The 13,736-nt window shown below is 40.7% G+C and overlaps 1 protein-coding gene across 1 annotated transcript; it reads left to right on the forward strand.

Moving 5' to 3' along the window:
- The first annotated feature begins 376 nt into the window (after positions 1-376).
- LOC147614234 (ferredoxin--NADP reductase, leaf isozyme, chloroplastic-like) lies at positions 377-3,617 on the forward strand. Its single transcript, XM_086780781.1, has 9 exons — positions 377-657; positions 1,044-1,302; positions 1,656-1,789; positions 1,946-2,024; positions 2,163-2,254; positions 2,374-2,451; positions 2,861-2,923; positions 3,011-3,245; positions 3,328-3,617. Exons 1-9 carry the CDS (start codon positions 550-552, stop codon positions 3,393-3,395), a joined length of 1,116 nt encoding a protein of 371 aa, XP_086636907.1. The 5' UTR covers positions 377-549; the 3' UTR covers positions 3,396-3,617.
- Positions 3,618-13,736: the final 10,119 nt, after the last annotated feature.

The raw sequence follows: 13,736 nt of genomic DNA on the forward strand, positions 1-13,736 counted from the left end.
TGTTTAAAGCACCCAAAAAATATCCAAAAATTGTTAGTAGCCACCAAGATTAAAAGTGTTAACTGAGATTGAAAGTATTGGCTAGGGAGCTTTGACTTAAAAAAAACTTATAAAAACCACCCACTCTTTCACTACACCCTGCGAAGGAAAGACCAACAGAGGAATCACAAACGGATAGTTCATAAGCATTGTGACCTCACACCTCTTGTGCGTGCTGATTTTTATCATCGTGAGAGAGAGAGGGGGAGAGTGGAGAGGTGGTTTTTTGGGCACCCATTTTTAAAGACAAGACATGACATAGGGGACACACACAAACATTAAGGAAGGCGCCCATTTTTAACGACCAAACATGATATAGGGGACACACACAAATATTAAGGAAGGCCACACATTACATCAAATTGTATATAGCTTATCTTCTCGTGGGGAAGCCAAGCCATGAGGCTTTTGAACACTATTTCTCCTCCATTCTTCTCCTACCATCTTCCTTCTCCACTCGAGTCCATGTGACATTATCCCACAACGCAAACCTGCTTGTAGTGTGTGACTATGGCCGCACAAGCTGCAACACTATCCTCCCCCTCGACTGCTTCCCCTTCCCTTGACCGCATCTCTTCAATCACCTTCCGTCCTGCCTTCGACCGCATTGCATTCAAGGTAAGTTTTCACTGTTTCAGTAGCTTTGCCCAACAGAGCTCAAGCTCCATAATAAACAAATAGCCACAGCCACCGATGCGCATGCTAGGTTTAGCCATCGCCCACATCGGATTCAAGACAGCAGACGGAGCTCACAACAGCACACGCTATAGCTAACTGGAAGAAGAAGAAGAAAAGCCAAATTCACTGCTGGGCTGGACTGTGGCTACTGTGTAGAATCCAATCATGTGCATGTGGGCGATGGTTATGTGCAATCCGGCGGTGATTATGTGCAAGTGGGCGATGTTTAGAATCCAATTAAGTGCAATCAGTGGTCGGTTGTTGAATGCTAGTAATTTTTTAATGATACAGGTGTATCTTTTGCTGCTATTTTCTCTTTTTGGCAGCCCTTCTTCAATGGCACAGCCCTCTCCTCTGACAACAGAATCAGCCACTCCAAGCATGTGGGTGCTGTCCTTGTGAGGGCCTCTGTAGCTACAGAAGCCCCTGCCAAGGTTATCAAGGAGTCCAAGAAGAATGAAGAGGGCCTTGTTGTTAACACATTCAAACCTAAGAGCCCTTACACCGGTCTCTGTCTGCTCAACACCAAAATTGTCGGAGACGATGCTCCCGGGGAAACATGGCACATGGTCTTCAGTACAGAAGGTCAGATTAACTCTCATTTAGTAATGCTTTTATGAATCATAGAAGCAGCTTATTCCTGCCCAATCTTGTAAAGACATGATGCTTATTATTTTGGCCTTTAAGATTTTCTTAGTTGGACATTTTAGAGCTGATGGCAATGATCCTGATATAGGTTAAGCTTTCTTTTGTAGGTATGCATACCTGCATGCATTACACACACACACACACACACACACACACACACAGCACATCACACTGAGAAATTCTTCTTCCGTTTACGAAATTGTCTCTGTCAGGGCTGAATGTTACTCTTCTTTTGTTTACAAACTCTGGCAGGGCTGAATGTTTCTCTTCTTCTTGTTCTACATCTGCAGGTAAGGTAGATTACAGAGAAGGTCAATCTGTTGGAATCGTTCCTCCTGGTGTTGATGCAAATGGGAAGCCTCACAAGCTCCGCTTGTACTCCATTGCTAGCAGTGCACTTGGTGATTTTGGAGACAAGAAAACTGTAAGATGATTGTTGCCCTTGTGACATTTTCCTGCTTTTAGAAGTGACTAATATAACCAGTGTATATTTATGCCTAAACATCCTGGGTCAAGTTCTGGTTGATGTTGCTACAACTGGTAGTGTGTAGCTTTCTCACCACCTCTGCTATTTTTGTAGGTTTCCCTCTGTGTGAAGCGTCTTGTCTACATCAATGACAAGGGCGAAGAAGTGAAAGGGGTGTGCTCCAACTTTTTGTGTAAGCCTCTTTAGGATTAAATCATCACAAAGCATGCTTTCTTTGTGTGATACCTACTCTCATTCTAATGATTCTCTCTTTCTGGAAGTAATGGATACTGGCTGGAAGTTATTCTCATCAAGCAGCTCTTTGATGTAGGTGACTTGAAGCCCGGGGAGCCTGTTGCAATAACTGGACCTGTTGGAAAGGAGATGCTTATGCCAAAAGATGAGAATGCTACCATCATCATGGTGAGATTCTAACTTCTTTTTTTTCTTCTCTTGAATAGATGACCTGCTGTGAAAGCCCCAAGAGCTTGTGTGGGCTGTAAAAATGTTTCTTAAGGATCTGTTTCTGTTTTTGTCCATAGCTTGGGACTGGGACAGGCATAGCGCCATTTAGAGGGTTTCTGTGGAAGATGTTCTTTGAGGAGCATGCTGATTACAAGGTGAGCAAGTGCCTCATACACGTGAACAAGTTTAGCTGCTTAATCCACTCACATGTTGTATGTAATAATTGTGTGTGCATGTGTGTGTCGGCATGCAGGTGTATGCGTGCATGCATGGGGGTGTAGGTCCACGTGTGCATTCATGTGGGTGTGTCATGTGGCCGTGGATGTGTGTGTATGAAGGTGTGCCTTGTGGCCATGGGTGTGTATGCGTGCAGCTGTGCCATGTAGGCATGGATGCACATGGTTGCTTATGCCCTTGTGGGGGGGGGTGTGTGTGTTTGCATGTGTGCTTGTTTGTACCGGATGTGTGTTGTGCACATACGCACGGGGGTGTTGGTGTATGCATGTTGGCACCCATGTGCATGTTTGCACTGTTAACCTAACCCTTCAGTTGGTTTTCTAACAGTTCAATGGACTTGCCTGGCTTTTCTTGGGAGTACCTACAAGCAGCACTCTGCTGTATAGAGAGGTACTATATTTCAATAAAGGTTCTGGACATCCTATGCTGTAATTAACAGATCTCCTTGATATAATGAAGATGGTTTTTCTTTATCAGGAATTTGAACTCATGAAAGAAAAGTTCCCAGATAAGTTCAGGCTAGACTTTGCTGTCAGCCGCGAGCAGCAGAATGAGAAAGGAGAGAAGATGTACATCCAAACACGGATGGCACAATATGCTGATGAGCTTTGGGAGCTTCTGAAGAAGGATAATACATTCGTGTACATGTGCGGTCTGAAGGGGATGGAAAAGGGAATTGATGACATTATGACAAGCCTGGCAGCAAGAGATGGTATAAAGAAAAGCTTTGCTTGATCTTCTGCAATATCGTGAAAGTGATTCTAGCTAACCACTTCCTGTGATTTTTGTTGTAGGTTATGACTGGATAGAGTACAAGAGGGAGCTGAAGAAGAAAGAGCAATGGAATGTGGAGGTATATTAAGGACCTAAGAGTACAAGGTGGGATGCCTTATTGTACAAAAACCTGTGGCAAAGGGCTTTGATAATGATCATGTGGAGCTCATTGCCTTTCTGTGATATGACCTTCTTCCTCTGTTATTATTAAATTCTTATAGATCCCTGTAAGAGTTGGTTGTCAAAATCTTGGCAGGAGATCCAGGGCCATGTGTATTGAATTCTTCTGATAAGTTTTTCTGCAAACTAAGTGTGCTGTATTATCATGATACAAGGTCACATTCACACTGATTTTACGGATGGTCGGGGATGAGCCATCTACGGATAGTCAGGGGAAGGGCCCTGCACAACTTGTTTGTGGAAAGAATGCTAACTATGCATTAACCGAGCCCAACCAGCTCTCTAAATCATAGAGGCTGATCATCTTATGATCTTAATATAGTTGCTCATACAAGTAGTTTGTGCTCTTATGTTGCTCAGACAAGTAGTTTGTGCTCTTATGCATGGTTGTGATTAAGCATGAATGCTTCATTCTATGGTGGGCTAGTGAAGTTGGTTATGCACAATTTACCCATAGCATGGGCATGTTGTCAGCTCAAATTTTTGTTGGGCATCCTTTCCACAGCAAAATCAGAAGTTGGGCCCCTGGTTTGAATTAAAGTATGTTGACTGGCTTTTCAAAATAAAAAGTTGGAGTGGACCTAGCTGTGTGAAACCAGCCTGGCTCCAATGGTGGACAAATATGTGGTTGCCTGCATATGATCATGCATGAATGCTACTTTGTATGTATGAAACCTGGGTGTGGTATTGGGTCCATTTATCAACCTGGTGGAAGGACGATTGTCATACAAAACCATGCACAGTTACTAATATTCCTCTGTTATGTACATGATCCAGAGGTTCACCTGTTAATTCCATAGTTTGGGTCCCTTGACATGCCAGGGGATGGTGTGTCCCAAGCTGCACTACTCATGTTAAAACCATGTCCAGGTATGAGGATACAGGTCCATTTGTGTATGCCATATGTCTGGCAATGAGCAAGGCTATCACAAAGCTGTCACAAACCATCTAATCTCAATAGAAGAGCATTTGGTGTCCATACAAGGTTGCAGGCTGTTTGGGCTGCTCAAACGTGCCTCACCCTTGAGCTCAGTGTGGCCAATGCTCTAGTTCTAGTTCATTGGCCTTTTTAGGGGCTATTAAAACCTTTGGGGATTGCACCTCTAGTTCTTTGGTTGCTTGCTTCAAAGTTGAAAAGCCTGGGCTTTCTACTTACTGGCAGCCTTGGATGTTCCTTTGTCTACTACTCTAGTCTTAGCTTGGAGCCTTGTGATGGCATTAAGGGGACTGTGTGAATCAATCCTCCTTGTACACATAACAAATTAAGGCTTGTTGAAAAAGTGGTAAGTGATGCTTCTACCATGGGGGCGATTGTCACTCTATTGTGATAATCCTTATAAGCATGGTTAAATCCACATTTATAGCATGTGCCTACATAAGGAATTACATTGGGATTTGGCATGGGATTTAGAGTGCTTGGAGCACTTGGGGAATTTGGTGCAGGGTATTTGTGAAGGCACTGGGGGATTTGGTGCAGGGTCTTTTTGAGGGCACTTTGCAATATGGTGTGGGCCTTTGACATCAAAAAGCATTACATCAGTGGCGTACGCACCATATTGTTGAGGTTTCTCTTGCTCTTTGTTGCACCGTGGCTTTGAACAAAAAGTGGCACATTCTATGGGTAAAGCATGTTCAGGATACCCACCATAGGAGTCAAACTATACTGTCTTGTTGGTCATAAGACTCATAGCTCTCTTATTCCTAGTTTTTTATCTCTGTGCGTAGGGTCACTGAAATCTATTACACTTGTGCAATTCTCAGAGGAATCAGTTGACGTGAGAGTAGTATTAAATTTGGATAATATAAAGTGTGGGGGGTCTACACGTACCTCTTAGTATATGAGGGGTTTTAATAGGTAGGCACTATAGCTTATGCTTTGCTGAAGAGTGATTGGTGGGATTGGCAAGGCCAATGGTTACCTTGGTGTAGGAAGAATCTATCATTGTGTCGGAGTCTACCACCATGTTGGGTTTCCTTGGTAGTGATAATGAGTTCTGTCATGGTTCCTGTGGCACTAGCAATGAGCACAAAATTGTTAATGTGTAGACCTCAACATTGGCCACTTTATACTTGTATGATTTTGCTAGAAAATTGCACACCAAACCACATCTCTTCATGGGAATAGATATGGGTGTCTTGCTTGAGGTGGTGTGCTGGCTAGGGGAGGCATTGAGGTTGCCCAGCCACCCTTGGACACTCTATACTTGTATGATTTCGGCAACAAATTTCACACCAAACTATATATGTTCTTGGGAATAAATGTGGATGTCCTGCTTGAGGTGTGTTGGGTGGCTGGGGGCGGATTGCCTAGGCTACCGTTGGGGCTGGCCCTACCACTGTTGGCCTCAATGGTTGAGCAGATTCTGTGCGAACTCATCCATGCTCATGTCCTTGAGTAAGATTCTAGATGATGCTACTTGGGCACCATCTAGATGGGGCTGATTGGGTCATGTCCTTGACTAGGACTCTAGATGGTGCTAGTTAGCACCCTTGGTTGATGAGGTTTTAGATAATGTATCCCCTATCTCTTGGTTTGGGTGGATGACTTCTATATCCTTGTCTCTTAAATTATCTACCAGGTCTATCGCCTCACATTCGGTGGGTGGCATCACTTATCAAAGATGTAGCACACCAAGATCGATAGAGATGGTCATGAAGCCTCTTGCTCTTAACACCGAATCAATGAGAGATAAATCATCCAGACTTTTAGTCACATGGAGATACATGGTTCTAACAATGTAGTCCCACATTATTTCTCCCTCCTCCTATTTAAGTTTATAGATCTATGCAACGGGGCTCCATCTAGCTCCACTAGAGGCAAAGAAAGTGTGTCTCAAGACCTTGTAGAGCTGGCCTTTCCAAGTCAGTGTAGTGATCTCAAACACTAGCTTGCTTCGCCTTCAGAGTAAAGCCAGAATGAATAGATCAGTCCCATGGCCTTGCAAATTTGATCAAACTTCTTTAGGTACTGATTGGGATCTCCAACTCCATCAAATTTGGTCATTATCCTTGAGATATGGATTGGCTTTGCCCAACTTTGAGCCTCTTGGTGCCATGTTTATTGTAATACCCCTTCCTATTTCAAATTCCATCCTTAGCATGTCTTTTGCATAATTTTATGGCATGGGAGCATAGGAGATGATTGTGTGGAACCCTTTGTTTCAGGGTATGGGATCTCTTACTCATGTTCCTTGTTCCTCCTTCTTCAAATAGAGAAGAACTGTGGGAACTCGGTTCCACGGTAAAAGATGCTTTTATAATGAGATTTTGTGGAGAGGAGGGGACTTCTGCTTACGTTGTGTGCACTTGTTATTGGGTGTATTAAGAAACTCTTACCCCTAATGGTATAACAAAAGAGACATGTCCTGATTGCCATAACTATGGTTGTTGTGTCGTGGTCATCTTGGGATAATCTGTGCTCAAGATTGACACCAAACGTTTGAAACATTATGGGAGTCTGACATGGTTTGACTGCTTCTTAAAGGAGCAAACTTTGAGGTTCTCGGTCTTACTCCTGCTCCTCCACTGGAGCTTCACCCAAAGAGACGGTGGTTTAATGCCTTCTTTATAAAATTTATGGCACTATTTATAGATCCAATTGGTGAATCCAGAGCTGAGAGGACTGTGAAATCTTCTTTTTTTAGGCATTTTGTTGTTTCTCCACTCACATTAGTGTTTTATTGGGGGGATCATTTCTTCCCAAAGCTCCTTGCTTGAGGTGGATCCAAAGGAGTCTAGTCTTCTTAATTAAGGAGCACTCTGTTGAGCATTAGTTATTTGCGAGGGTCAAAGGTTTGGTGGGTTTGAGGAAGTATGGTTTCATGTACTACAATTGACTGTATTGTCGTTTCCAACCATTAGTCTAGATTGGGTTCTTAAGGTCCTTAGTGCTTCTAGTCCAGGTCTGAAAATGGTTTCATACCCTTTTTTTTGTGCTCACGTCTTGAGGCTCATGTTTGTAGACTCATGTGTCCAAGTTCACACCTCTCTAGACTCACGTCTGTAGGATCATGTGTCTAGGATCATATGTGTAGGTTCATGTATGTAAGTCCATGTATTTAGGTTCATGCCTCTAGACTCGCTTATGTGGGGGGATCACCTGTCCAGGTTCATCTCTACACATTCATGTGCTCAAGCTCACATTTACATGCTCACATCCTTTTTTTGTATGAACTCAATTTCTCACATACTTCCCATTTATAAAATAGGCCTACTTGGGGCTTGAAAATCTAAGAAGTGGGCTTATGACAGGGTTGGTGTGCACTTTTGGGTAATAATTGTACTTTAATTTCCCAATAATTACAAAGGACAAGAGTTTTCCTTGGAATTTATAGATAATACAATTTTACTAATTACAAAGGATAATAATTACAAAGGACAAGAGTTTTCCTTGGAATTTGTAGCTAATACAATTGTATGACATGAAAATTCTCCAAAGACATGAGTAGGTAGTATGACCTTATGAGTCTTCAAGAAAATGTTACGCTAACTATGACGACCCATGGAAGGCCAAATTTCACCTCCCACTAAGTCCCACTACATCTAGAAAAGTGGAGTTTGGTTGGATTGGTTCTAGAGTAGAGGCTATAGAACTAGTTGCATTAGTTTTAGAGGTAGAGGCTATAGAGCTGGTTAGATTGGTACTAGAGGTAGAGTAGAGGCTACAAAATTAGTTCTCTTTGTGGCCTCTTAAGAATGGTTATGGGTCTATTTGAGGTCTTTGGAAAACCCTGATGTTCCCTCATTTGTTCTATAGTTAGCTATATAATAGGATGGTTAGTGGTTTGTACTCGACTACTTCCTCTGGTATTAGCTCTAGTTCCCTATACCTTCCTCACGAGCTCTTGGACTTGTTTCATTCTCTCTTTCTCCAACACAGGGTTGTGGTACTCCTTGAGTTTCCTTGGAAGGTTTTTGTAATCTATGGGTCTCTTTTCCTTGGGAAGAGCAGGTTTAAGTGGGAGATCGGTGGTTATCTCCACAAGGGAAGCAAACTCAGAGCTCTAATGTGACCCACTATTGATGTTCCATGACGTCGTTTCCCTTGACAAATAATCGTGTGTTGTATTTACATGTTCTCTTCAAGGTCTTATTCTTTTTTACCTCTGGTTCTAGTTCATTGGCTATTACAACCTTTGGGGCTTATGCATCTAGCTCTTTGGCTACTTGCTTCAAAGTTGACGCCTAGGCTTTTTGCTTATTGGCAAACCTTAGATGTTCTTTTGTGTCTACTACTCTCATCTTGGCTTGGAGCCTTGTGATCGGATTAAGGGGGACTATGTGAATATGTCCTCTTTGTATATTTAACAAGTTAAGGCTCGCTCAAAAAGTGGTAGTGACACTTCTACTATGGGGAGAAATTGTCACTCTGTTTGGATAATCCTTGTAAATATGGTCAAATCCACATTTATAGCATGCGCCTTCGAAAGGAATTACATTGGGATTTGGCATAGGATTTGGAGTTCTTGGAGCACTCGGGGGATTTGGTGCAAGGTCTCCACAATACAGTGTGGGCCTTTGACATCAAAAGCACTACATCGGTGGCCTACACACCATATTATTAAGGTATCTTTCTCTTTGTTGTACCATGGCGTTGAATAAAAAGAGGCATAGTCTATGGGTGAAGCATGTTCATGATACCCATAGGGGGTCACACTATTGCTACTCATATGGGTCTTGTTGGTCATAAGACTCATAGCTCTCTTATTCTTAGTTTTTTATCTCTGTGGTGGGTAGGGCTACCAAAATCTATTATACTTGTGTGGTTCGAGGAACGAGTAAAATTGGAGCTTGTGCCTGCTACTAAGAAGTGATTAGTGGGGATAGCAAGGCCAACGATTACCTTGGTGTGGGGGCATCTATTATGGTGTTAGAGAGCCCTGCTAGGTTTCCTTGGTACTAATAATAAGTTGTGTCATGGTTCCCTTGGCATTGGCGATGAGCACAAAATTGTTAATGTCTAGGCCTCAACATTGGACACTCTATACTTATATGATTTTGGTAGTAAATTGTACACCAAACCATATCTCTTCATGGGAATAGATGTGGGTGTCCTACTTGAGGTGCTACTGGCTAGGGGCATTTCCCATAGGGCTCGCCCTACCACTACTAGCCTAAATGGTTGAGCAGATTCTTTGCCAACTTATCCATCCCCATGTCCTTGACTAAGAATCTAGATGGTGTTGGTTGGACACCCTTGGCTAATGAGGTTTTGGATAATGTGCATCCTATCTCTTGGTTTGGGCAGATGACTTCTACATCCTTATCTTTTAAAATTATCTACCAAGTATATTACCTCTCAAGTGGCAGCACTCATTAAAGATGTAGCACCAAGTCCAATAGAGATGGTCATGAAGCCTCTTGCTCTTAAGACCAATCATAAATATATCGATGAGTGATAAATCATCCAAAATTTTGAGTGTTATATCTCATATGGAGATACATGGTTTTAGCAATGTAATCCCACATCGTTTCTCCCTCCTCCTCTTCTTTGAGTTTATAAGTCTGTGAAACAGAGCTCCATCTGGCTCCACTCGTCGGTGAGAATCCCAAAATGAAAGTGTGTCTTAAGACCTCGTAGCTCGCCTTTTCAAGTGAGTGTAGTGATCTAGCTTGCTTTAACTTAAAGGCAAGTCTGAATGAACAGATCTTGGTGAGAACATTAATCTATCCCATGGCCTTACAAATTTGATCAAACTTCTCTAAATACTGACTGGGATCTCCATTTCCATCATTGAATTTGGTCATTATCCTCGAGATGAATATTGGCTTGGTGCTTTGCCTAGCTCTAAGCCTCTAGGTGTTATGTTTGTTGTAAAACCCCTTCCCATTTCAAATTCCATCCTTACCATGCCTTATGGTGGGTATTGCATGGTGGGGGAACAAAGGAGGTGATTATGTAGAATCCTCTGTGTTTCAGGGTATGGAATCTCTTTCCCATGAGGCTTGATTGTACGGTTTCTAATGGCACTTGTTCTTTGTCAGTCTACCTTTGTGGTTGTAGGCTTACTCTTCAGCGACAACTAAGGACATGTTATAAGAATGCTTTCATGGATCCCTTTATGTTGAGGTAGTCCTTCAAATTAGCTCTTTACCCTTCCCCCTATTTGCATGGTGGGGGAACGTATGAGGTGATTATGTAGAACCCTCTGTTTCAGGGTATGGAATCTCTTTTCCTGTTTGGTTGTACAGTTTCTAATGGCACTTATTCTTTGTCGGTCTACCTTTGTGGTTGTAGGCTTACTCTTCACAGCACGACTGAGGACATGTTATGAGAATGCTCTCGTGGATCCCTTTATGTTGAGGTAGTCCTTGAAATTAGCTCTTTACCATTCCCCCTATTCCTTGTCCTCATCTAAATGGAGAAGAACTAGAGCATAGTTTCGTGGTGGTAAAGGTGCTTCTATAATGAAGAGCCAATTGGTAAATTTGGAGCTCAAATGACCGTGACATCTTCTGTTTCTAGGTGTTTCACTATTCCTCCCTCATGTCGGTGTTTTATTAGGGCTCATTTCTACCCAAAGCTCCTCTCATTGTTGAAGGTGAATCCAAAGCATTCTAGCCTTCTTATAACAACTAGGGAGGAGAACTCTGCTAAGAGCGCTAGTCATTTTTTAAGATCAAAGGCTTGGTGGGTTTGAGAAAGTGTGGTTTGATGCACTACAATCGACTGTATTGTCATTTCCAATAATTAGTCCAGATCGAATTCTCAAGTTCCTTCATGCTTCTGGTGTGCAGATCTCAAAAATGGTTTCATACACATTTCTACTAAATGACTAAAACCCTATGCTTTCATCAAATGTGAATAAAATGTGAATAAGCCTTTATAAATATGGATATGTTATTTAGCCAATCACTGAACAACAAAATGCATATATCAATTATTATAACCCCAAGCATATAAATTCTATCAAAATTATGCTCAAACATAAAATATGTCCTTAAAAACATGTCCTTAAAAATATGTGTGAAATAGGCCAAAAATATACCAAATATGGGCATTGTCAAATTCTAGTATACTTGTAGTGTAAGCCAGCAACTACTCGAGCTCTGGTGGGGTAAGGCCACTTTATATGCTCCACTATTGTCTTACAAAAGATAGATGCATCTTTAAGTGGGTAAGATGGTAAAGCGCCTTACGATAGGTCCGGCGAGTGAAACCGTGTTAACCTATGGAGTGGTTATAATAATCAGATAAGGGAAGAAGTCCTAAAAGTAGATGAATTTGGTGAGTATTGTATACAATGGCTGGTGTGTCATATTAATCTAATGCAGAATTTCCATGATGTATATTATATCAAATCTAGAAAAAAGTCAAAGGATGGAAAGAAAAATTAGATTATAAAGATAGGAAACAAAAGTTTTCCAGCTTGTCATGCATGGAACACTATGGTTGTTCCTAAAATACAAGAGAAATGGAGGAAAGACGGCTAGAAAAAGAAAATGTATGGGTTGGTTACGTTGGTATTTTTTTTACAAAAGATGACATTTACAATGGATGATGCACTAAATTTCAAGAACATTGTTATAAACTTTTACAAATCAATGGTAGAGACTTCGGATCATAGTAGTATCACCCACCTACATGGCAAGAGATTTTCCAAGTTTATATAAAACTATATCTAAAAGTACTTTTATTTTCTTAAAGTATTAAAGTACTTGAAGAGCACATGGAGATGGAATACATGATATTAATCTAATGAGGCAACATGCATCCCTAAGATATGTTTAGAGTAATGTTGTTAATAATACTATTTATATATCAAGTGATAAATTTGGAGCTCAAGTAGCATCAAGTGACAAATTTAGAGCTCAAGTAACATCATAAAAACTAAGTCTTATGGAACTTATACATCTAAAGGGAATTACATAAAGTTTAAACACTAATGGTATGTTGGTAAATGATTTTCTCACATTTTTCTTTGAGCTTGCTTGAGGATGTTAACGGCTCTTCAATAGATGTTGTAGACTCAATCTTACCTCTAAATCTCAAAAATGTTTGTTTTTTACACCCTATTAGGAGATATGCATCCATCTTACCAACCCCGCTAAAGCATGTGTCATGTAATTTAAAAACTAAGATGATCTCCTAGCCTAAACCCTAGCAAGTACAAACTAACATGATCTCCTAGCCTAAACCCTAGCAAGTACATACCCAAAAATCTTAATAGCTTTATATTTTTCTATAAATATAATTCTATCAGTATTTAAGGGGACAATAGGCTAACCTTGGTAGTAATGCAACCTCTGGGCTATCGGAGTATCTACAATGAAAAATGATAAGGACTTCTTTATTGATTTTATAATGTACCTAATAGTGTACCAACCAAGTATAGCTACCTTGAAGACTTGTACTCATGTCCTTTAAGGATTATCTTGTCATACAATCTTTAGCTACAAATTCCAAGGGAAATCTTGTCCTTTGTGATCATTAGGTCCTTAAAGTATAGTTTTTACCTAATAATTGTACACCAACCCTATTATAGGCCTACTTCATAAAAGTATGTACCTAGGAAGGCCTATTTCAGTAAAGTGTAATTTTTACCTAATAATTGCACACCAACACTGTTATAGGCCTACTTCATTAAAGTATGTACCCAAGAAGGCCTATTTTATAAAAATAAATATGTGAGCCTAGTTCATATAAAAAATTTTGTAAGTTTATAAACATGACTATACACGTGAACATAGAGACATGAGTCTGCAGATGTGAGCTTGAAGACATGAGCCTACATACATGACATACATACGTGAGCCTATAAACATGATCATGGAGACATAAGTATAAAGGCCTAAGCCTAGAGATGTGAGCCTAACAAGAAGAAAAAGGGGTTAAAAAAAACAAAAAACTCAAACAAAAAAAACTATTTTTTATATAGCTTAAGTCGAATAGATGAATCTAAAATAGTTTTCAAACCTAATTTAGGGGCACTATAAATTATTGATGTGGATGACAATATAGTAGAAACACATCAAACCACACTTCACAAACCCACCTAGCCTTTGGTCCAAGCAAACAACTAGCACTCACAACAGAGTGCTCCCCTGTTAAAAGGCCAAACTCCTTCTTTGGATCCACCTCAAGTAAGAAACTTTAGGAAAAAATAAGCCAAATAAACATAGATGTGAATGGAGGGAACACTGCAACTAATTAACACATTGTGCACATGTGATTAGGTAAAAATCAATCATAAATTAAGGCTGACAAAATTTATCTTCTTTTAAGAGCACTTTCGATGCGTAATTTTTG

This window comes from Cibotium barometz, chromosome 42 (assembly GCF_041138505.1).
Source record: "Cibotium barometz isolate CiBa-2024 chromosome 42, ASM4113850v1, whole genome shotgun sequence".
Lineage (NCBI taxonomy): Eukaryota > Viridiplantae > Streptophyta > Polypodiopsida > Cyatheales > Cibotiaceae > Cibotium > Cibotium barometz.